This window comes from Crocodylus siamensis, chromosome 5 (assembly GCF_052110815.1).
Source record: "Crocodylus siamensis isolate JL-2025a chromosome 5, ASM5211081v1, whole genome shotgun sequence".
Lineage (NCBI taxonomy): Eukaryota > Metazoa > Chordata > Crocodylia > Crocodylidae > Crocodylus > Crocodylus siamensis.
The window spans coordinates 60,083,324-60,109,231 of NC_143399.1; the positions used below are offsets into that span (position 1 = coordinate 60,083,324).

The 25,908-nt window shown below is 42.3% G+C and overlaps 1 protein-coding gene across 1 annotated transcript; it reads left to right on the forward strand.

The window, feature by feature from the left end:
• Nucleotides 1–245: 245 nt before the first annotated feature.
• Nucleotides 246–25,908, forward strand: RGS21 (regulator of G protein signaling 21). Its single transcript, XM_090049755.1, has 4 exons — nt 246–263; nt 6,041–6,122; nt 20,587–20,753; nt 25,702–25,908. Exons 1-4 carry the CDS (start codon nt 246–248, stop codon nt 25,906–25,908), a joined length of 474 nt encoding a protein of 157 aa, XP_089905881.1.

Sequence of the window (25,908 nt, forward strand, 5' to 3'; positions counted from 1 at the left end):
CCACAACATAAAGCACAAACAGCACGATTCTTCTTTTGAATAAATCCAAATCCATCTGTCCAAGAAGGCTGAAATGTCCGGACATCTAACTTTGCTTTCTTAGGAGCTGATATTTTGTCAAATGTACCCTTCAACTTCGGGGTGGGGGGGAAATCATGAATGACAGCAGCACTGGGCTCTTCCTGGGCTGGGGCCATCAGTGGCACTGGGATGGGATCAGGAAAGAATTATATCTCATGGTTAGAATGGTATGGACTGCTGGGGTATTTGCCTTCTTTTGTAGTAGAGGACTTGGACCTCTTCCTTGAATCTATCTGTGTTTTAATAATCCTTGTAGTGACAGGACAGTGGGAGTCCCCATCCCCTGGCTGGGGCTGGTGCCCAAGCTGGGCTGGGACATTTGGCGGTGCCCAGCTCAGCCTGGAGATGGGGGCACCAGGCTGGGACCGGCACAAGGATGAGGCCAGCAGCAGCACCCAGCTGTGGTTGGGGCTGTTGGTGGCATTGGGATGGGGATGGGGCCTGAGCAGGGCTGGGGCTGGGATGGGGCTGGAGCCGTGGACAGCGCAGGGATGAGGCCAGGTCCACCCAGCAGTACATGGCTGGAGCTGTGGACAGCGCAGGGCTGAGGCCAGGTCTGCCCAGCAGCACACAGCTAGGGCCATGGGCAGCACAAGGCTGGGGCCAGGGCCCACTGGCAGCATGAAGCTGGATCCAGAGCCCAGGCTGTGGGCAGCATGGGGCTGGGGCCAGGGCCCACCAACAGTGTGGGACTGGGACTGGAACCCAGGCTGTGGTCAGTGTGGGGCTGGGGCTGTGGCCGTGGCCCACTGGCAGCCTGGGCCATGGGCAGTGCAGGGCTGAGGCCAGGGCCCACCAGCCACACAGGGCTGGGCCCTGTAGCAGCACAGGGCTGGGGCTGGGGCTGCAGCCAGGCCATTGCCAGCGCTGCAATGAGGACACAGGGCTGGGGCGGGTGGCAGTGGTAATGCTGGCTGGAACTGGGCCCACACAGGGCTGGGACCTGATGGCAGCATGTGGCTGACAGAGGCTGCAGCCCCATCCTCACACTGCCGATGGCCAGGCTTTGAGCCCCAGCCCCACGCTGCCAGTGGGCCCTGGCCCCAACCCCACGCTGCCAATGGCTAGGGCTCCAGCCCCAGCCCCATGCTGCCAGTGGGCCCTGGCCACAGGCTCATGCTGCCCATGGCCCAGGCTCTGGACCCAGCTTTGGGGCTGGTGGTGGTGCCAGGGTAGGGTTGGGTCTGGGGGCTCTTACCATGGTGGGGTCAGTGACACAGTCAGGTTGTTCCAGGGCTGGGGTCCGGCAGCGGCAAGTCTCTTCTGCTTGGGTCAATGGCAGCGCAAGGCTGTTGCCAGGCCTCCACATACTGCTCAATCTAGACACGGCTCTTCCCACCCCTTCAGGGCAGGAAGCAGTCTGTGCGCCAATAAGAACCATGCTGCATGCCACCTTTGGCACGTGTGCCATAAGTTGCTGTTCCCTGCTCTGAAGTATGCTTTCCTGACTGTGTATGGGGTGTTTTGACCAACATTTTTGAGTTCCCAGGAGCTGATGGAGAACATGATGAGGGGCCAGGGTTGCACTGGGAGTGAGAACATAGGTGGTTGTTAGGAAGACAGCTTGAACTGAGCAAGCAGTACAAGGGAGCTTACTGATAAAAAGTGCCAACAAACTGCATTTAAACTGGTCTATGTTCATAGCCATTGATGCCTATCACTCAACAGCAGAGGTCAAACTGGACAAACAGAGATTCTGGGAGGCTGCCAAGGAACTGGTAGTATAGGCAGAATGTAAAATAGGTAGGCAAATTTTGAAATGATTTGTCAAATATAGCATGTTTCCTCATAATGTTTCATTTTTATGAATTGATATTTTCTAATAAAAACCATTGCACTAGAAAATTTCCAGCTTCCTTATACAACAGGGTTTACTTTCAACCTCCTCTTTTCTTCAGTGGATGCTCTGGTTTAATTACCCATAATACTAATAAAATGTCAAGTAAAATCAGAGAAAGTGAAACTAAAAAAAAAACAATTTTAACAAATCTGGAGTTTTACCATTTTCAGAAACTATATTAAATATGACTATCACAGCTGAGCTACAGAGGAAGAAATATTTTTCAAATTTAGGCTAAGTACAAACAGTCAAAAGCCTGAGGCTGAATCAATCCAATCTTTGTAGGCTAGTCTAAGCTTTATAGATTGAAGCAATAAACAAGTGAACAGACATTCACTTCTGATTCCAGAAATGCAGCCAGAATTTCTGCAGTGGCCCAGGCCAGAAGCCAGAGGGCACTACAGCATGTTTTCCTGCTCAGCTAGAGCAGACAAGTTGGACTAAGGCTAGCCTGTTCATCCTGTGAGGCAGGATTTGAGGAGGAGGTGCAAAGCATCCTGGGATGCTGGGGGACAGTGAGTTAAATTGAATCTGGAGGGGACCTGGGACAGAAGTTCAATAAACTGATTTAATCTAAATCAGTTAAGTCTGATACTACATCCATCTAGGTTTATCTTAAACCAGTTTTGGCCATTGTGAAAGCAATTTATGTCCACTGAACTTTGAGGCTAGGGACAGAAGTCACACATAAACCAGTTTAAGTTATCAGAAGCTGGTTTAACCCTGAACAAAAGCTCAGTGCACATAAACAGTTTCAAAATGGCTGAAACTGGTTTAAGATAAACCTAGCTGAACATAATATCAGACTTAACTGATATGGGTCAAACCAGTTTATGAAACTTCTGTCCCAGACCCCTTTCTGGTTGAAGTTAAATCAAAGTCCCCCAGAATCCCAGCAAGCTTTCCAGCCCTGGGCTGGTCTGTGCAGTCTGCTCCTGAGAGCAGAGCTGGCCCTTTCCCTCTGCTCCCTAGCTAGAGCAGTGAGGGCTGGCTGACAAGGGACTGGGGGGGTGAGGGACAAGCCCAGATGGGGGTGCACCCCAGCCTGCAGGGGAGGAGAGAGTCCCCCCCACCCCAGGCAAAACCCAGCTGGGATCTGAAGCCAAGGAGGGCAGTTAAACACTCCTTCCCCTGCTCAAACTTACTGCTGGCTGCAGCTGTGGACTACAAATCCCAGAGGTACCTGGAAGCAGGAAGAGGAAGTGATGAACAACCCTGCAGCATCCTGCTGCTGTAATTCTGGACTGCAAATCCCAGAGAACTTTGGGGCAGCAGGAAGAGGAAGTGAACACATAGCCAGAGAGCCATGCTCTAGTGCCCCCTGGTTTCTGGCCTGAGCCACTACAGGCACATGGATACATTTCCTGAATCAAGGGTAAATGTCTATTCACTTCTGTTTCAATTTAATCTGTGCAGTTTAGACTAACCTGCAAAGACTGAATTGATTCAGCCTCGAGCTTTTTGCCTGTCTATAGCCCTGTTGGGTGTGTCCAGATGTGCATGGACATTTGGTTCCCCAGAGACAAGTAGCAGTGGTACACCTTGCACCCCAGCTACTTGTCCTCAAGGAAAGCCTATACCACGTGTGCTTTGGTATGTGGCAAGTTACCCCAGGGGCGGTAGAGGAAGCTGGGGCCAGTACTATGCTGGTCCCAAAAGCCTTACCTGAGGTCCTAGGGGCCTGCTAGGCCTGCAACAATGGTGATCCTTCTGGGACGAGCCTGGCTGGCAGCACTGCTCCGGGCAGCCTGGTTCCACTTTTTGCAGTGCATGCTGCCTGAATGTGCACTACTCTGGGTTTTTTTCTGGGTTTTTTCTTTTAAACCTGGATATCCAGGGGTCAAAAAAACCTGTAGAAAAAAAAATGGAGTAGTACACACTCAGGCAGTGTACCCATGCCATGAAGAGAACACCAGACTGTGCAATATGTGGTGCTGCAAATGTTTGCGGCACCACATACTGCTTGACTGCACACATCCGGATGCGCCTGTTGTGTTACAGATTTGAACCAGTTTCCAATCACTTACAGTGGTTTATGTGCAATGTCTGTCCCTAGCCTTAAAGAGAAAGTCCAAAGTTATCTGTCAGACCCTCTTCTATGTAACCACCTTTCATCAGCTTGCATATTAAATCCTATGTCAGGATTAACTTGCATGTCCAAATAAGTCCCTCGTTGATCCAAAGCAGCTGCCTTTGCTTTCCACACAAGTAAGGTGATTTTGACTCATTGCTCACCAGGATTCATTGATGATACAAGACCCTTTAACTTTAACAGCTGCTTTCCAAAGACTTAAGAAATTTGTTTATATATTATACCTACAACATGAGACTACAGGACCTAGTCAGTTTTTATGCTGATCTTTCAGATGGAGAGATTGGCATTTTCCTTAATAAATGTAATCCTTGCCATTCATTTTTAGCTGCTATGAACTATTGATTTGGGACAAAGAACCAGACCCTTTTTCACAGTCATTAAAAATGGACATTTAGTGATTCAATGGAGGTTTCAATAAGAGTATCCTAGTTCAGTGACCAATTCCTCTGCCTGGCCCTAGTAAGATTGTGTGTACAGGTGGTATCTCTTCATCTTAGTGCTTGCCTTCACTCTATTTTTTACCTTGATTCTGTTGATTGCCAGTTTATTCAACCTAGTTAATATATATGTGAAGGATAGCATAAATGCTCCCAGGTACTTATTCTGGAATACAAGTAATGGTTTCTCTCAGCTAATTCCTTAGTCTTACATTTCTTAGTAATACATTTGTTACTGGCATTCAGATTAATTTAAGATAGAAGACCCTACTGTGCATATAGCTCAGACTTTGTCTTCACTAGGAAAATAAAAGGTGAAGTTTTATCCTGTTGAAATTTACTGTGGACAATACAAATTATAGCTTTAACATGAATTAGCTGGTCGAGATATATCCTAAACCCAGATTTCATGCTCAGTCAACAACTTGCCCCATTTACATTAGGCATTTAACATATTAGTAAACAATACACCTTTTTTTAGTGTAGACATGGACTTAGAAATATATGCAGTTGAGTTGCATACTCATTTTCCTATGCATATGTAAAGAAAGCACTTCATGGTGAAATGCTAAATTATCAGTCATAGGTGGCTTAAAGAGAACCTAAACTAGATACAGTGTATTATAAATATGACTGCCCAATCAACTATTTAGCAAACTACCCATTTTTTAGAAAATATAGCCAGCCTAATAAAACAAAACAAAATCACCTGCATGCTTTTCATCAGATATTCTCTAGAGTGGAAGACACGTGTAATAATGTGCTTTATTTGTCGAAAAGAAAATTGATAATACCTTAGATAATGAAAAAGTCTATGTTTCAGATCAGACTGCACATATATCAGTTCAAAATGTGTGTTTCCTTTGAAGGAATGTGTGCTTAAAATTATAAACTAGTTTGGAAAAGAGCTTATGCTTGCCTGACAGGTGCCTAGATTTAGATAAATCAGCCCAGAAGGGAGAATTGATTGAGCTAATTGGATTCATTCTTGTGCTTTCTAAGAGATGGGGAGGAGAAACCTTCAACACTGAAGGGAAAAAAAATAGAGAGAGACTATTACAGTTTTAATAAATACTTAATCAAAACCCAGTTGAGAACCGAAAGTATGAACTGATCCAATTCCTCATAACACTAAGAAATCGAGAAATAGCTCATTTATCACACTGCTGCTAGCATGATAGCTTTTTAGATAGTTCTAGTCATTCTAAGTGAAAAATTGTCATATAAATTAATGGTTAATCTATTCAAAGTTAAGAAGAAATTCAGTATTCTACTACTCAACAGTAAGTAACATCACTCCTATTCCTTTATTATACTTCAACCAATTGCAAACATTATTGCTACTGTCACCCAGATTAACAATCAAGTTGCCAATGTCAAATTACATTCAGTTTTATGGTGCTATATGGTTATCTGCACACTAAAGAGAGTCATATGTTTTGTTGACCTTTTGCTGTTTAATATAAGGTGCGATGCTCTACCTAACTCATCTTATTTCATTAATGATGTAGCTGTAAACTAGTGTTTCAAGTAGTATAAAAACTGCCATAGAATACATAGGCAAAAGATCACAATGCTATTTTCAAGGGTAGATGTTGTTTTCACAGGTCAACCACTAGGGAAACAATGGCATGGTCTGAATCTGTGGATACTGTGCTGGGTAATAAAGGTAAGAAGCACCTATAGCTGTTAAAAACAAACTCACCCTGTTTACCTGAATTCACCAAAAGCTTTGACACTGGCTTCAACAGGATCAAAATCAAAGATCTTTTAATCAAATAGGAATTTAACCTGAATGTGCCACCTAAGACAAATCCCTACATACAGGAGTGTGTGCTTACAGTGTCAAAAAAAGTAGCGGCACATATTTGTTCTGTTACTTCCTGCTGCTGTGCAGCCCTGCATGTGGATTTTGGTGCGGGGCAGAATGCCTGGCATTGGGGAAACTTTTGTTTCCCCATTTCTGCCAGCTGCCAGTGTGCTGGAGGAGCCAAGGCAGAACTAGAGATGGGGAAACACTCTGGCCAACAGGCAGAGCATCTCCCTGGAGGACTGAGCCTCTCTGTCTGCCAGTGCATGTTCCTGTTGTGTGCATTAAGCCCCTTTTTTCACTGCATTTTGTTTTTGTTACCAGGATTTCCAAGTAGCATATTTTGCCCCCACACTGCAAATTTTCAGTGTGAAGTGTTTTAATATTCTGAGCATGCAGTTTGTGGTGCCACAAAGAGGTTTGCAGTGCCACAAACAACATGTGCCTGCATGTCTGGATCTGGCCCTAGAGTTAAAGTAAAAGATCCCAAGATTCATCCTGGTTTTCTTTAAATATACATGGGGCCTAGTTCTGTCTTCAATTACAACCCCGTGGAGGATTTTAGTGGTATTCTGAACTATAATAAAAGATCATTCTCAAGTATTTAGCATTTCAACTTAAGTTGTTCCATCCAAAAAAGTGGGAGTTTTCTCCAGCTACACAGTCAGTCCTAACTAAAAATGAAATTCTCTACGCTTACAAAATTAGAGCAATGTATTTGGTAAGTAGGCTATCACAGTCCAGTCATATGTGCTTTAAAAATTGACCACTAAGCCCCTAAATTGTCTGAAGATGTAATATGAGATGATACAGTGATTAATGTAAAAATGATGTCCACAATGAAAAAATTGCAGTATCAGGCACTACATTTGTTATCCAACTGGAGTAGTACAGTAGTTACTATAGACTGAAATAAGATTGAGACCTGTGGTATAGCACTGCTTAACCAAGCCAGTGAGAGGAAACAGCTTTCGCTCTGACTTAAGTAGAAGAATGAAACAATATTCCATTCATCACCCTAACAATACTTACTGTCTTAATTGAATTTCCTGTCCAATTTAAAGGAATTTATATTCTGCCATCTTGGAGAACCCTGACAGATATTAATTTAAACCTGCAATTGGATAGGAGGAATGTTATCCTGGATCCCAAAAACAGTGTGTCCTGCCAGGCCAGATGTCCAAGGTCTCTCATAGATTCACAGATGCTAGGGTTGGAAGGGACCCCAACAGATCATCAAGTTCAACCCCCTGCCTAGCCAGAAAAGAGTGCTGGGGTCAGATGACCCCAGCCAGATGCCTATCCAGCCTTCTCTTAAAGACCCCCAACATAGGGGGGAGCACCTTGGAAGCCCATTCCAAATTCTGGCCACCCTTACCATGAAGAAGTTCTTCCTGATGTCTAACCTAAATCTGCTCTCTGTCAGCTTGTGACCATTGTTCCTTGTTACCCCAAGAGGTGCCCCGGTGAACAGAGCATCTCAGATTCCTTGCTTCACCCCTGCTAATGAATTTGTAGGCAGTCACAAGATTACCTCTCAGCCTTCTCTTGCAGAGGCTGAAGAGGCCCAGGTCCCTTAGTCTTTCCTCATAGGGCTTGGCCTACAAACCCTTAACCATACAAGTAGCCCTCCTCTGGACCCTCTCAAGTCTATCAACATCCTTCTTAAAGCATGGGACCCAAAACTGGATGCTATACTCCAGCTGTGGTCTGACCAGTGCCACATAGAGGGGAAGTATCACCTCCTTGGTTCTATTTGTCATGCATCTGCTGATGCATGATAAAGTGTGGTTAACTCTGCTGATGATTTCATCACACTGACAACTCATGTTCATCTTGGAGTCCACTATGGCTTCAAGATCCTTTCCACTTCTGTCCTGCTGAGAGGGTCATTTCCCAGCCAGTACGTGTGCTGGATATTTTTATTCCCTAGGTAAAAATACCGACCCATCCACTACCACTCTCTGGGTGTGACCCCCAAGCCAATTTTTCACCCACCAGACTGTGTAATCATCTAAGTCACAGCCTCTTAATTTATTTATGAGAATGGGATGAGATACTGTATCAAAGGCCTTCCTAAAATCCAAGTATAAAACATCCACCTCTACTCCTGCGTCTAAGCATTTTGTGACCTGGTCATAAAAGGAAACCAGATTAGTCAGGCATGATCTACCTGCTACGAATCCATGCTAGTTGCCCTGCTGCATTATTTTTCCCACTGGACACACACAAGTATGATTCTTAATAATCTTTTCAAAGACCTTTCCAAGGATAGAGGTGATTGGCCATGTTATTTTGGGGATCTGAGATAAAAATTCCTCAGATCCTGTCATGCACCTGGATCTTGAAAGCCAATGCCAAGGTGCACAGCACAACTTTAAACTTGCTGGAACATGGGGATCCTATCAGTTCCTCCTGCTCAGGGACCTTTAAAACTCTACTGTGCAACCTGGCATGAGACACAAATTTGAAGCCAGGAAGTTTAAAGCTATGCCACAGATCCTGACACTGGGCTGCACAGTGTGGCTTTATGATAAACTAAACTAAACTAAACTAAAACATGATGCAAAACAGTTATAACAATGTTCCACATTAAATAATGTGGAACATCTTTATGGCTTCTTTGCCATTTTTATCATATGATACATTGACTGAATATGTGGCATCTTACAGTTTATCATATAATAAATGTGATACCTTACTGGACCCCTAATTTGTAGTTATGTATTTGTATACATTAACCTTCCATCAGATGGCTAGAGGTGAGAAGAGAAATAGTAAATGGAAGTGAAACTGGGGCAAGTCTAAATAGGATGTGTTGCCATTCGATGTGGCACAAAAGTGATGAGAAGTGAGGCACCGAAAAAGCAGCCCTCCTTCGCTTCTCATATGTTATCTTAGTTATGCCTCAGAAATATGACATAATTAAATAATATTCATGTGTAATATAAGACAGTACATGATCTTGAATTGGGGTTTATTTAGTTTGTTTGTATTTTTTTTAAATCAGAAAGGTCCAGCATATCTTTACTAAGAATACATCATCAATAAATCCCCAGTGCTTATGAGAAGGTGCTGCCAAGCATACTCTATCTACCCACTCCCATCTGCACCAAACCCAGAAATGAGGTAATAAAACTGTCAGAGGTAGCCCTGCCACTGGACTCAAAACTTGCCTCTGGTATGCTTGGAAGTGACAGCAGAGTCCACGCCTTCAAATGGCTTCATCTTATTTCCAGGTTTGGTAGAGCTGAATGGGAGTACCAGTGTAGACATTTAGAGCAGTGGTGTAGCAATGTGGCCAGATGCTCAGGGCAGCTAGCACATGCAGGACAGTGAAAACATCTGGTTACTACTGCTGGTACAACTACACAGGCACTGCAACAGTCTTTTTTTCCACTCTACTCCCCTCGAGTTGGCTCCCAGGATGGCTGCCCAGGACTCCCCACCCTAGGTACACCACTAACTTAAAGTGAGAATGAAAATCAGACCAGGGGTATGTCTATACTATATTTCCTGAAGTGAGAGCAAGGCCTTTCTGAGCTGGCTCAAAGCTAGGTTGCTAGGGTATGGCTAGCATCGGAGGCACAAATTACATTGGCTGCAAAGTCTGCTTGAGAAAGTGGGTAAATACTTGGCTATTAACCCTTACTGAGTTTTATGCTATCACAGTTATACTGCTAGCAGTATCTGAACTATCTACTTCAGGAAAACTGAGTATACCTACACATGATGAACTCTCTGGCAGTCTCCCACTTTTTCCAGGCTAAAACGTATGAAGGGGCTTTTGCATAACTGAGATAAAACATAAAGGCAGAGAAAAAATGTGAAACTGTCAACATGATATACTCTGTTTTCTCAAAAATATTTTTAGATATAATCAGCATATTTGTGCTATACCTTTGCTTTTTAACCAAAAGTACAGCTTTCCTCGGGTACCAGTGAAAACATGACATGGTTGGCAACAAATCTATTTTAGGCCTAATCTTGAAAACACGTATGATTAAATTTGCAAATTTCATCAGACCTACTCATGCTGAAAGTTAACAACACAAAAAGCATAACAGAATTGAGGTTTTAAATGAGAATTTAAGCAGTCTATATAACACAACTGATTGTTGCTGTATTGTTATATCTAATCTGTACTAAATTAGACACATATGAACAAAAAAATTCTGTGCTTAGCTGTTTCTTTTACAAAATTAGAAAAAAAAATCTTCATGTGCTCTTTGCATTGGCTCCTTTTCAGACAAATACAAACTGTCTTTTGAATGTTCAAAGCCATCTTCCCCGTAGAGAGAGCTATTTCCAAATCATCTTTCAATCCCCGACCAATTTTGATTATGGACCCGTTCAAATTACTGCTTGCAAGTAATTTTCTCTCCCCTATCTTCCATTTTTCTTCTCTCCTCAATCATGCTCAATAGCAATTGAACACTTTGGATTGACCAGTTCAGATGATGCATCATTATAAGTTGTGCTTCCTGACCTTGCTTTCTTTACTACAAGACCTACTTCTATATTAAATTAGATGCTAAGAGTTGCTGATCAGCAGTTATTAGTACAGGAATAGTTGAATAAGGCTCAAACTTTGTATGCAATGAAGCCAAACTCATCATTTGGATTTGCCTCCTAGAAAGGAGGTTGCAATGTGTTGTTATTTTCTGTGTATTTCAGTAATATGCATTACCTGCACAGAGGCCCAGGTCCTATTACAACCTCTGCTATGCGCAGAGTACAAGATAGCTCTCACTTGAAAGAGCCACACTTTTGTTATTTCTCTTCATCCTTCCACTGTTTTTTGCCTGGTGGAAGCTCCACCCACTACCATTGACATAGCTGTAAAAGTTCTGAGGACCTCAGTGGGGGGCAGGCTCTACCACACTTCAGCTACAGGTAGACAGAAGTCCCTTCATTATCATTCATTCTATTTTCAGTGCCCATTGCATCACACATTCTAAATGGATTGCTTGAACTTAATGAATATCTCTGCATTTACATTACAGTTGCCAGATGGTTTTCAATTGAATGTCTTAAAACCTGAATTTAAATTGCATGCTTAAATGTTCCCTTCTCATATGCATGGACTTTAAATAAAAATACAGCTTCATTCCCCCAAAATGAGTTCTAAATTTTCACAAACTGTCTCAGGATCAATTTGAAATAGATTTCCTTGGTGTGAGAAATTTGTTTTCAAATGACAAGATTTGTAATGATTATTGAAGCAATGCAGTACATAGAGGTTCCAATCAAGATACTAGCATGGCAGGCTACGTAGAGTGAATGACAGACCTAACCTTAAATAACTTATAAGTGGATAAAGTAAAGGGTAGAAGGAAAGAAAGGCCATTATCCTTGGTTAACTGATGAAGAACTGGGTAACAGAAAATAGTAAAGTCCACCCTGGAAATTTGCCAGTCAGGTATTGAACTTGAATGTCCAAAGTGTTGTATTAGTGCTGCAATCCCTAAAGTCCTCCTTATGTGTAGAACTCTTATATAAATTATAGTAATGCAAACAGCAGAACATTAAGGTTTTTCATGCATGGTAGCTAGTAATCAAATTAAAATTTAGTTTCCAAGTACAAAATTGACCAAAATTTGTTGGGAAACCTCTCTCAGGAACCCAACATTTCTTCAGTGGGAGCTCAGCTGAGTAAAGAGTATTGGATCAGCTTCCAATGCTAAAATTTAATTATGCTGATATTAAATTCAGAGCACAAAAAACAGTTCTCTGTTCTACTCAAACACTGTAGGGCAAAGCTGTACTGCTACCCAGCACATCCATAGATGGCAGATAGTGGAATGACCTTCAGGGAAGGTTAGCTGTGAAATAAACTGATGAAAAAGCAGGCATGGACCAAGCAATGGCAGCACCACTAGGGTGTGGTGAGGACAGCAGATGGCAATGGTTTTCCTCCTGGAGAGCCACATATATGCTTTGACAGTGCTGTGAAATGACAAATACTGGTCGCCACTATAATAAGCCAGCCCAGCCCCCAGACATGGATCTACAAATCCTCAACAGAAGAGCAGGCAGAAGATGTCAGAATCTCAATGACTGTGAAAACAGATTAGGCTACAGTGGAACAAGATCCCTCCTTGTCTTGGTCTCCTTACTATTGGATCAAGGTCCCATTCTGTCAAAAGCTGTGTGAAAGTTCATGTGCAACAGTTTCTCTACAATAAATGAAGTCACGCACAGGTGTATTCCATGAAAACATCTTTTCCAGCACATTCCTCAAGCCCTTTGGTAACCAGCTAATGGTGACAGGAGCAGGATTGTGTGGTCTGGAAGCTCCTAATCATGAACTGGCATGAAAGCAGCAGTTACAAGAAGATCATCTAGCACTCAGAAAAGACCAGAGAGAAATTCAGTGGCTGTAACTGTGACTGAGCAACCCTCTTCAAGATCTGCTCTTCTCACCCTACATGAGATGTAATTATCAAAGGTGCCCTAAACATAGCCTGTACCATACAGTATTCTGTATTTCTTCCTGACTGGATAACTGCATCTGGTGGGATCACCTTTACTACAGTTGAAAATACCAGTGAAGACACATCATCATTTTTGGGACTTGGAACATCAGGACCTCCATAGACAACCCTAATAGTGAACTCCCAGACCACTGCACTGTAATTATGGCCAAGAACTCAAGCACCACAACATTAATGTATCTGCACGGTATGAGACCCAGCAAGCAGGAGATGGGCAGTTCAAAGAACATGGAAGTGACTACCTTTTTCTGGAAGGGTAACCAGGGAGGAGAACATTGACTTCATGGAGTTGGTTTTGCCATTAAGAAGGAAGTCATAAACTAACTCAGTGAATTCCCTATTGGAATTAATAAGCACCTCATGACACTCCATCTTAAACTGGCAGGGAGTCAATATGCCTCTGGCATCAGCGTGTATGCCCCAACTCTTGACACTGTCAATGAAACCAAGGAGGACTTCTATGCCAACCTTGACCAAGTCCTCTCTGCTATTCTGGAGGGCAACAGACTTATTCTTCTCAGTGATTTCAATGCCAGAGTTGGAAGGGACTCTAACCTCTGGAACAGAACCATTGGTAAGGAAGGAGTAGGAAAGCTCAACTCCACTGGCATCCTTTTCTTGACCAAATGCGCAGAACATGGGCATCAACAACACCCTGTTCTGCCAGAAAAACAAGCACAAAACATCATGGCAACACCCACAATCTTATCAGTGGCACTTGATTGACTATTATATCATCTGTGCCCAGGGTCACAAAGATGTCCACATCACCCAAGTTATGCTAGGAACTAATGACTGCTGGACTTATCTCTGACTCATCCACTCAGTTATGTCATTCAAGCTGGCTCCCAAATGATGGATGCAGCAGAAGCAATGCCAAAGGAAGATGAACGCTGAAAAACTCAAGGACCCAAGCAAGCAAGACCTCTTCTACCAGTACCTCAACAAAAAACTGGTGATTTGTAATCAATAAGAATGGGATAATGCCAGCAGTGTGTGGGGTGCCCTTAAGGCCACCATCATCAGTGCCTGTGATGAGACACTTGGATTCTCTACCAGAAACATCAAGACTGGTTCAATGAGAATGATTGGGAGATCCAAGAATTGATTGATTGCAAGTGCAAGACCTTTTTTCTTAGCTAAATGACCACAAATCCAAGCAAAGAAATTGAATCTCCAACAAGCCAAGGCAGCGGTCCAAAGGAGGACCTGTGATATGAAGAAGAAATGGTAAGAAGACAAGGCTAAGGAGATTCAATTTCTTGCTGACATTCATAATATGCAGTTTTTTCAATGCCACCAAAACCATCTAAGGTCCAAGCACTCAGCAACCAACCCTCTTGAGACCTAAGGGTGGAGGAGACCTGATCAAGGAAAGGGGAGCTATCATTGCTTGGTGGAAGAAGCATTTTGAAGACCTTCTAAATTGAGACTCTGCTGTGGATAAAAGTGTTCTCAACTCCACCCTACAACAAACACCCAGTCAGAGATGATCTTGGAATCTCTCTAACCCTTGACAAGGTGAGGAAAGCCATCAAGCAGATGAAGGACAAGCAAGGCATCTGGAGTGGATGGAATCCCTGCTAAAATCTTCAAACAGGGAGGAGAACTCAGATCACAGTTTCATGCCCTCATCTTAAGAAACTGGAATGATGAGGAAATCCCAGGTGACGTCAGAGGTGCCATGATTCAAGAAAGGAGACAAGTCTGACTGTAGAAACTACAGAGGCATCACCTTGCTATCTACCACAGGAAAGATCATTGTGAGAACCCTCCTGAACCATCTCCTTCCACTTGCTGAAGAGTTCCTCCTGGAATCTCAGTGTAGATATAGGGCATCAAGAGATACAACTGACATGAACTTCACAGCTCACTAGGTACAGAAGAAATGCTGAGAATAACACAAACCTCTCTATATTGCCTTCTTTGACCTCAAGTAAGCCTTTGACTGTCAGCCAAGAGTTGTTGTGGAGGAGCCTTCTGAAGTATGGATGCCCACTAAAATTTTTCACAGTTCTCTGCCTGCTCTATGAGCAGTATGTGAGCACTGGTTCTTAGTAATGGTTCTATCATAGAACCCTTTGAGGTTAAAATGGTAATCAAGCAAGGCTGCCTCATCACTCCAGCACTCTTCTCAATATTCCTTGCTGCGATGCTACCTAAAAGATGGGACTGATGCTTAACATTAAGAAGACTAAGGTCCTCCATCAACAAACTCCTAATGAACAGTCCCCAGCTCTGGTAATCCGGAACCATGGCAAGACTCTGGAGAATTTTGAGTATTTTCAGTTCCTTAGAAGCCATCTCATGGAAGACTGACATCAATGAAGAAATCCAACATCAGCTCAAATGTACTAGTACAGTCTTTGAATGCCTGAAGAAACGGGTGTTTGATTATTGCAACATCAGATCCAAAACGAAGCTCATGGTTTATCAAGCAGTTGTCATCCCCACTTTGCTGTACAGAGGTGAGATATAGACAACATACAGGAGACATCTAAATTAGTTGGAGAAGTACCATCAATGCTGCCTGTGAAAGTTCCTCTGAATCCAGGAGAAAGACCGATGAACCAACTTTAGCATTCTCCTGCAAGCAAACACCATGAGTATTGAGGGAACGATCATCCAATGTCAAGTTTGTTGTGCTGGCCATGTCACCTGGATGTCTGACTCCAGATTCCTGAAGCAAGTTTTATTTTCCCAACTCAGCCAAGGCTGGAAGACAGATAAAGCGCGTCAAGGATGTCCTCAAGGCCAACTTAAAAAAATGCAACATTGATGTCAACTTGTGGGTCACTATCACCCAGGACCACCCCAAATGGAGGAACAGTCTGCTGTAGGGACCTCAGTCCTTTGAAAACTCATGACAACAACAGGAAATGAAAAAATTTGAGCAGCAAAAACAGCATGTCATGGACCAAATCAAGAATCCAGTGCCATCCCCTCACACAGAAACACATATTCAAACTGAAGCAGAGTCTGAAGAAGTTCAGAAAAGGATAGCTAATGGCTCTTAAGTTACCTCAGCCAAAATTCCTTAAGTACCTTTGACTGCATCCTATCTGTCCCTCCTGCTTTGAAGCCATCTAGCTTCTCTAAGTAATCGATAACCTGTTCTGCCATTACTCTAAGCTTTTTGTCTCCTTCCCTGTTTCTGCTGCCACCTGCAATTGTCATTTGGTAGTTGTTCCCTATTTCTGATAATGGAAATTAAAAAAGGCATGAGGATTAAAAAAGCCTTCTCTGCACTGTTTGTGACTAAACTGCCTTCTGCATTCTATAAAGGGCCTATGAAATCTCTGGTTTTCCACTGACTTTTGATATCACTTTAGAATTTCTTTTTGTTGCCTGTTATATTCCTTGCCAGCTACATCTTAAATTGTGCCTTGCCCTTTCCTAATTTTCTCCCTGAAAGCCCATGTGTTATTCTTATACTTTTCCCTAATGGAAAGTAACCTGGGTGACCAAGTTTTCACTTTTTATTGAATTCCTTTTTGACTTTCAACTGCTTGAAGAGATTGCTATCTAGCCAGGATTGTCTTCAGTTGCTCTTCCCCTTCTTCTTTCTCATTGGGATAGCTTGCTTATGAACCTTTAAGAAAGCCTCATTAAAGTAGAGCATGCTCTCCTGGACTTTTTTTACCCTCAGACTTGCCTCTCAAGGGATCCTACCCAGTAGGTCCTTGAATGTGTTAATGTCTGCTTTTCTGAAGTCCAGTGGCCTTATTCTGGTGATCTTCTTCCTTCCTCCCTTCAGGATATTGGACTCTTATAATTGTGTGGTCATTGTCACCCAAGTTACCTTCCACCTTTCCATTCTCAACCAAGTCCTTCCTGTTTGTGGGCGTTAAGTCAAGACGACCTTCCTTCCTCATTGGCCTCTTTACCATCTGAAACAAAGTTATCCCCAAAACACTCCAGAAACTTAATGGACTGCTTTTATACCGCTGTGTTTCCCTTGTCCCAATAATTAAATTAAAGTATTAAATTAAAGTATTATATCCCAATAATTAAAGTTCTCCATGAAAACCAAGCCTTGCAATTTGAAAGCTTCTGTCAGTTGTTTCAAGAAGACCTTGTCTACCCCCGCTCTTGGTTTGGAGTCCTGTAACCGATGTTCACCATGGCATCCCCCCTGCTGCTCTCACCAGGCCTACCTTTCACTTCATACTGCACCTCCGAACAGGTGTACATTGCCTTAATATATATAGAGCAACACATCCTCTTTTTCTACTGCCTATCTTTCCTGAAGAAGATATCCCCATCTATAATTGTACGCTAGTCGATTGAACTATCCCACTGTGTCTCTTCAGTTTGCCTCCCCAAGAAACGAGGTGCATGTCTTATTGGAAAATGTGTAGTATTCAAGAAAATACTGAAAGTTATTATGCTTGCAGGGAGACCTGTGATTTTTAGATCATTTAGGTCGCTTTTGGGTGCAGGCCTCAGGAGACAGGCCTGTCATATTCCCCTGGATGAAACCCTGTGCTCTAGCCACTTTTAAATCTGTTTATCAGCTGCCTTAACCCAAAAAACCCAGTTTTGCTACTTACATTCCTTTTCTCTGGGTGCTTATGAGAGGGACTGATTAAAGTAACTGAAAAACCCCACCTATTCAAAACAAAGATTTTTTCCTTCTTTCGCTCAGAGATGCCTAGCACACAGAGCAGAGTTAAAACAATAAACAGCACATCTACACTGATACCTTAAAGTCAACCCATTGCCTGAATCTTTGCTACCTACATCACACTTTCTAGCAGGCAGCAAAGCTATCATTAATGGGCTGTTTATCTGTTTTGCACTGCAGTAGGATGAATCCTAGGCTTGTTTACTGAATACTTAGATTCATAGAAAATAGGGCTGGAAGGGACCTGAGGAGGTCATCTAGTTCAACCACTGGCTCAAAGTAGGATCATCCCAAATTAGATCATTCCAAACAGGGCTTTATTAAGCTGGACCTAAAAAACATCCAAGGATGGAGATTCCACCACCTCTCTAGGTAACCCATTCCAGTGCTTCACTACCCTTCTAGTGAGAAAGTTTGTCCTAATATCCAACCTAAACTTCCCTTGCTGCAACTTGAGGCTGTTGTTCCTTGTTCTGCCATCTGCTACCACTGAGAACAGTCCAGCACTTTAGAACCAATCTTCAGGTAGTTCTAGGTTATCAAAAGCTGCTATTAAATCCCCCCCCAGTCTTCTCTTCTGCAAACTAAATAAGCCCAGTTCCTTCAGTTTCTCCTCATAAGTCATGTGCCCCAGCCCCCTAACCATTTTTCTTACCCTCCATTGGACCATCTCCAACTTTTCCACATCCTTTTGTACTGCATGGGAGTGCAAAACTATACACAATACTCTAGTGTAGAATAGAGGGGAATAATTACTTTCCTTTATCTCCTGACAATGTACCTCCTAATGAAGCCCTGTATGCTGTTAACCTTCCTGGCAACAAGGGCACTGTTGACTTATATTCCGCTACTTGTCCACTATAACTCCCGTGTCCTTTTCTGCAGAGCTGCTGGTTATCCAGTTGGTCCCAAGACTACAGTGGTGCATGGGATTCTTCTGTCCTAAATGCAGGACTTTGTGCTTGTCAATGTTGAGCCTCATGAGATAATTGTAAGCATCAGTCTGAAGATTATACCTGTTCTCCTTCTGGCTTTTCTCTACTTAGTGACAATAGAAAAAGGAAGTAGGGTACAAAGGGGCTGGAAGATGAAAACAGGGAATTCTGTTTGAGGCTTGCATGCCAAGGTAAGTCCCAATGCTGTGAAGGAAGGGGGAAACTAGGAGGTGAGTGGAAGGATGGACTGCTAGCGTAGAAGGTGGGTGAGCTAAAGAACAGACAGATATAGACCAGGGGTAGGCAACGTTTTTTGGCTGGAGTGCCGAAAAAACCACAATGTCTACCTTGGAAGGTGCCAGAGTGCTGGTATGCCAGAAAAAAAAAATGAGGTGGGGGGGAGGGAAAAGAGGGGGCGTACTTGACAGGACACACTGTATGTTAGTATATTTAATAATCATAAATGTTGCCTTTGTTGTGTATTCCTTTTTTGTTGAGCATGTTACAATGAGAGAGAAAAAAGTGACATATAAGAGAAAGAGGAGAAAGAGAGAAAAAGAAAAAGGAAAGCAGAGAGAGAACCAGACACATGCACACAGAGAACCACGTGCACAAACACAGAGAGCCCGAACACATCCAGAACAGACACAGGCACACACTCATCCAGAACCAGACGCATGTGTACACACATAGACAAACAGGACCAGACAGAGGCAGACAAACACACAGAACCAGATGCATGGACACACGGAGCTGGGCTCCTGGGCCACTGGACAAAGTCCACTCCGAGGCATGCATGCACCTGCTGGTATGGAGCTAATGCTGGAGAAAGGAGCAGATGATTGCAGCCTCCCGGCTGCAGCCAGCCCAGGCTCTGGGTAGCTGCTGCCTAGCTGCCTGCTGGGAGCAGCCCAGGCTTCGTGGCTGGCAGCAGCTGCCTAGAGGCCAGGCCGACGGTGGCGTGCTGAGCAAAATGGCCTCACATGCTGTGCTCAGCACACGTGCCGGGGGTTGCTGACCCCTGGTATAGACCAATGATTTTCAACCAGAGTGCCATGGCACCCTGGGGTGCAGCAAAATCTTTTGAAGGGTGCCATGAGGTATAAAAAGATAAGCAGGTATGAGATAATAAAATTCAGGCTCAAGTTCTCCCTCCTTGTCCACTGCTCCTCCCCCGGTGCCTGGCCCCTGTGCAAGGAAGTAAGCACAGTAATAAGTAGATTTTTTTTTTTATGAGTTGATGCTTAATACACAGAAGTTACAGAGAGCTGCTTTGAATCAAATGAGGGCAGGACTTTAGTATAAAAAGGTTGATAACTTCTGGTATAGACAAATGTGTGCAGGGGATTGAGGGGGGAAGTATATTCAACACTACCTATCCATACAGACTAAGGAAAAAGTCCTTCCTATCACCTATACTTCAATCTTTCCTTGAAAGCATTGCAAGTTTCCCTTAGACAAGATAAACCATATCTCTGTCTGAGAGAAGCAGACTGTCATGTCAGAGAATGTTTTTTTCTGTCTCTATATCTCAATCAATACAGGTATCAGCCTCAGTCTACTGACAGCCCACTTACTCCTTCATTAAATTTAGAATCTTTCAAGTATAGGATTCCCTAAGCTATGGTAAAGGAAGACAACTAGGCCACACACCCCAGTTAATATAGATAGGTCTTTCAAATAGGAGCCTTATCTTTGTCATTGTTTCATATCAGATTCATTCCCTCCTTTAAGGTAACTCTTGGTAATCAGGCACAGTAATATCAAACAAATAGTCAAGTGACTATGATGTTTATAAAAATAAATGCATTTATTTATAATATCACTTTCTACCACAGGTGTAACTGGTGAGATTTTTGCAAGGGGACAGCATATCCAGCCAAGGGTTAATGCACCTGCTGCTACATGCACAGAGCCTCTCACAGCCCCTACTGCAGCCTGCAGTCCTGGCTTCTGCTCATCCCTTTTGCCCTGGCAACAGTCTGTGGCTTCAGGGGAGAGGCTGTAGTAACCCCCCACTATAGCAGCATCTCCTGAGCAATGTGAGGCTGATGAGGGGACCAGGGACATGAGCCCCTAGGTGCACCACTGGCCCAAGTGCTGCTGATTCCAGTTGCCAGAAACAAGGGACAGCCATGGATTTCATGGCATAGTATAGTGCCATTCTGGCACACCTTTAGCATCAGTGCCCCAGGCTCATGCCCCGGTTTCCTACAGGTGGCTATGCTACTGTTCTCCACACCTCTTCTTGTTTATTTCTGCAGATGGCTTGGCTGCTTTTAGAGCATTCCTGAAGTCAGAGTTCAGCGAAGAGAACATTGAGTTCTGGTTGGCCTGTGAAGACTTCAAAAAAACAAAATCCTCTGTTAAAATTGCCTCAAAAGCCCAAAAGATTTATTCAGAATTCATCGGGACTGATGCTCCAAAGGAGGTAACACGGTTATTCATAAATGTGTTGGGTATCCGCGGGGGGACAGGATGAAAGATCTCCATTAACCTTAGAGGTATCCACCTCCAAAATGTTCCGATGTATAGGAACAGCATCTGTAAAAATCAGTTGCGCTCAGCCATTTCCCTGGAAGGCAAGATGGGCTGTACTCAGTCCATCTGCGGGATGGATCCAGCCAATAGGCCTAATCCAGGGCCCAGTAAGGTCCAATCCATCCACAGCAGCATGGTCCAACCCCAATGCAGTCACATGAGCGGGGGCATGATCCAACCCTAATCTGGCTATGCAGGAGAAAGGAGCGTGGCCTAGCCCAGGGGTGGGCAAAATGTGGCCTGCAGGCCGCAAGTGGTCTGCCAGGCCATTCTATGTGACCTGTGGGGCCCCTACAAAATTTAGAAAATTAATATTTATCTGCCCCTGGCTGCCTTTCATGCAGCCCTCAATAGCTTGCCAAAACTCACTAAGCAGCCCTTCACCAGAAATAATTGCCCGCCCCTGGCCTAGTCCCTATCTGGCCATGCAGGGCATTGAGGGGAGGCAGTACTAATTGCTAATTGGCAGTGGGGGAGGGGTGGCAGTAGTAATTGCTATTGCCCCCACAACTCCCCACAGTTTCCCAACCAATGGGGAGTCCTGCAGGCTGATGCCATGGCTCTCTGGGTCAGATTTGGTCCAAGGTCCAGAGGTGTTTGGACCCCCCTTGGTCTAAACCAAGAGGCATTTATGAAGGAAAAACAGCTAGAAATACAGACAAATAAACTTCCATGCAATTTAAGTTCTAGCTTGGTTTTACTTCTTCATCAAGAAATATATGTTGTCTGGAGCACACAGATGCATGTATTGATTAAATAATATTTCAAGAAGGCATGTTTGAGGTTCAGCTCTATGCCCAATATTTTTAGGAATGAGGAGGTTTGTGTTCACTTTGCTTTGCTTTCAATTGACAATATGCTTCTTTATGATACAATAAACAACATTTCCTCTACAGAGGAGGTAGGTAAGAATGTGCCAGTGACCATTATGTTTTTCATTTCCTTTAACAGTCATTTTTGATGAGATGAATTTTGAAATGTAACATTTCAAATATGCGTGTCATAATGTTCAATTTGATTATTATATAAGAAAACGCTTTGTGTGAATGAACAAATCTGCTAATTAATTTTCTCTATGAAGTCCTCCCTCATAGGCTTTTACACTGTTGTTTCTGCTTTTGATTATGACAGTGCTTTGAATGTTCATATGTCTTATGGCTGATCAAAGCTGTATTAAGCATTATTAAAAACAGAAACCTTCACAAATATTGCAGGGCCAAAATCCAAGAAGGTGTTGAGTACTTGCAACATGGAAAATAATTGGAGTTATTGCTTCCCAGGATTTGGTACATGAAAAATATGAGTGAAACTATGTAACTGCAGACAGTAACAAAAAATACATTATCTTAATTAAATGCTAATAGTGCTGTTTAGGAGTAAGAGAGAATTCAGTTGTCCTCACCAATCACTTCATTTTATTTCAATTATATGCCCTTTTTTCTGTGTGAGATAAAACAATACTCGGAGGGGTTTTCAAATAACAGCAGCCTAACCAATTACAGTAAGGCAGCTGATGCCTGTGTAAATTATAACAGAGGGAAAGAATTACAATAGGAATTATCTAAATTATGTTCAATTGATATTACTGAATTGCTGAGGAGAGACAGAGCACCATAAGTCTGTGATGTTAACAAAGCACATTCAAATTCAGATCTAGATATTTAAATCTAGAAATGAGAATCAGGATGCAGAAGAGGAAGTGGAATGTACCTCTCAAGACCTTTACACAGTCTTCCTGCATTGGTTTTCTGTGGGACTGGTGCTAAATTGATAACGTTGGGAATTTGGTGCCTAAGTACCTTTCAAAATCTGGCCTTTGGGTACTTTTGAAAGTCCATTCCTTCATTTATATTATGTATGGGGTTTAAAATAGGGATTTTACACTATATTGCTTCTATTTACCACACCATAACAGAAGCTTGCTACTACACCACTTGCATCCCAAGTTCCAGATTATAGTAGTGTCATTTTTCCTACTATATTTATATCTTTCTTTAGGCTAACCAAACCCATAACTACTTCAGCCTGAACCATCTAGTAGTAGAAAAACTCTATGCAATCTATTAAAACTAAAAACAACACAAAACAAAAATTGTTTCAAGAAAAATTGGCAAGAAGATAGATTAAAATCCAGGACATGATATCTGTATGATTAACAGGAATCTTTTTAATATAGTTATCTCATTTCCGCAGAATAACGTTTTCATTTATTTTTTCTTTATTAAAGTTTTATTAAAGAACACAGACAAAGCCTTTTGTAATTTGTCATCTCAACTGACCAAAATTGAATCAGATATGATATTATTTATGAATATGAGTCCAAGGCAATTGATTACAATATCTCATGGGATAATATCCAAAAAAATGCTAGTAGTTGGAATAGGCCATTTTTGTAACTGACTATAGAAATATAGAAGGCTGAAGTAATACTGATTTAATCTTTATTACCTTATTACTGATTGTTACTCTTAAATCACTTCATAACCAGTGCACATCACTTTCACATGAATTTGTTGCTTCTTTGTGTAATTTTCTTTGGATAATTTCTGATAATATTTGGAGAAAAGCATATGATTTACCCAAAAATGAAAAGTAATCTTTCACATTGATAAATCCAAAGCATGTACCATATTTTGATAAAACAGCTGTTTTCCAAAATAGAAAAATAGTTCCCTAGTTCAGATTTAGAAACAGATAGACTGTTCAAGCATTATATATAGTTTCTGAGTAAATTGTTTGGATCTTGCATCTACCTATGCAGGAGTAAGTAGGTGCTAAATATTACATCCATTATACCCTTCCCAAAACAGGCAGGTAGGGATTGGGTTCAGCTTTGTCTTCATTCCTTCCCATTCACTGCCTAGTATGAGTAAGATGAAATGTGAAGTGATACATTTTGTTTCAGGCCTATATGTCTGCAGCAAATTTATGTTCTCTGTCCCACCCCTACAACTGTCAGCTCTTTCCAAAGCATGGATGATTCATGTGAAAACTTGAAGTTCACAGTACATCTTGAAATTACTGCTGGGTTAAGGAAGCTTATGTATCGACCCTGAGCTCAGGACTCTGCCTAAAATCACACCCTTGCCCATTCGGGCTAAGTACAGATAGTCAAAAAGCCTGAGGCTGAATCAATTCAATCTTCACAGGCTAGTCTGAGCTGCATAGATTGAACCCATAAACAAGTGAACAGGCATTCACTTTTGATTCTGGAAATGCAGCCCACAGTGGCTCAGGCCAGAAGACTAGGGGTGCTAGAGCATGCCTACCTAGGCCAAGGATAACCCACCCACTCTGCAAAGAAGGGTTCTGCAGGGGTTGTGCAAAGCATCCTGGGATGCTGGGGGACTGAGTTAATTCAAATCTGGAGGAGATCTGGGACAGAAGTTCAATTAACTGATTTAACTTAAAACAGTTAAGTCTGATACTACATCCATCTGATTTATTTTAAACCAGTTTTAGCCACTTTGAAAGTGGTTTATATGCCCTAAACATCTGTTGTGTTACAGATTTGAACCGGTTTCTCATTACTTATACCAGTTTGTGTGTAATTACTGTCCCTAGCCATAGGGCAGCTTCCTCTTCAGAAGTTCCCATCAGGCTTTACAAACTTCAGTTAAATTTCACAACAGCTGTCACATAGACAAGTATAATTATTCTTACTTTATAGATGGGTAAACTGAATCTCATAGCTGGAGAACATGTTGGCGTCTGGGCTACTAGTTCAGGTTCCAACAACTAGGAATGCACGAACAGTTAATACTAGGGATTCTAAAATGTTTCACCACTGAGTGGAGAGAAATCATTTTGTGGGCATTTCTTTTCCCATTCCATTTAAACACTTCTCTGTTTCATAGTCAATTAAGATCACTGAAACAACCACAACAATTCTTTATGTAAACAGCAATATTAGGAAGACATTTAATATTTGAAGCTGGAACAAGGAGGAAAGCTAGTACTATGTAATTATCTTATTCTCGTGGACCACAGTGTTGTCTTTTTTTATAATTAACCATCTAAAGATGAAGGACAGAAACTCTACTTGTACTGTGAGCCACACTGATTAATACCTTTACAATTAAGAAGTTACACATCTGTGATTGATATGGAGAAGAGTACTCTGCTTCACTGATATTTATATAGCCATGGGAAGACAGGACAATTAAGATATCCGAGTCTATGGAATTGTGCATAGTATGGAACATCTTTTGCAAACGTTAGTTCTCAAAAAAGAAATGCAAATATTTTATTTTGGTAATATAATGCATTATCATTTTCAGCATTTATCAGTCCTCAAATAATAAGATGCAATGTTTTTCTTCTTTTTTTTATAGATATCATCTCTTTGGGAATCTTTACATGTGCTCCAGGGCTAGAGTGGGGAGTGCAGGGTGCTTTAATTAGAGCAGCTCCAAGAGCTACTTTAATTAAAACACCTGCAGTATCTCATGTATTCAGCAACCCCATACTTCAAAATGGTAGAGGGGGCGCTTTCGACAAGTTTTAGTTAAAGCACTTCTGCCATGATTTTGGAGCTCAAGAAAGCTGAATGCATGAGACGTGGAGGCTGCTGGAGCATCTCAACTCAATTAATCAAGTTTTCTCTGACACACTATAATTACAAAGCAGCATCCCTGCATGTCTACAGGCACCCTTTAAGACTAGAGAAGCAAATTAAACAAATTCAGTATGCTTGAAAGCAAAGGCATGACCTTCCTCTTGTTTTGCATCAGACTGTGTTTTGAGGAGAAATTCAAATAATTATTGTGTTATATATAGATACAAACTTCAGTTCTCCAATTAACTTTAAACAAATTTCTGTCACCCTCTCTCCACAGATTAATATTGACTTTACTACCAGGGACCACATCTCACAAAATATCTCAGAACCAACCATCAACTGTTTTGATGAAGCTCAGAGATTAATCTATAATCTCATGGCCAAGGACTCCTTCCCTAGGTTTCTAAAGTCAGAAAGTTATAAGGAACTAGTAAATAAACAACAACAGAACAGAAACCAGAAAAGATGGCTCCCATTTTTGTGA

What these genes read in the sequence shown, in the direction of transcription:
- RGS21 (XM_090049755.1), top strand. An exon ending in TACTGTGCTGGGTAATAAAG is followed by an intron (nt 6,123 to 20,586) that starts GTAAGAAGCACC and finishes TTATTTCTGCAG; the next exon opens with ATGGCTTGGCTGCTTTTAGA. An exon ending in GGACTGATGCTCCAAAGGAG is followed by an intron (nt 20,754 to 25,701) that starts GTAACACGGTTA and finishes CTCTCTCCACAG; the next exon opens with ATTAATATTGACTTTACTAC.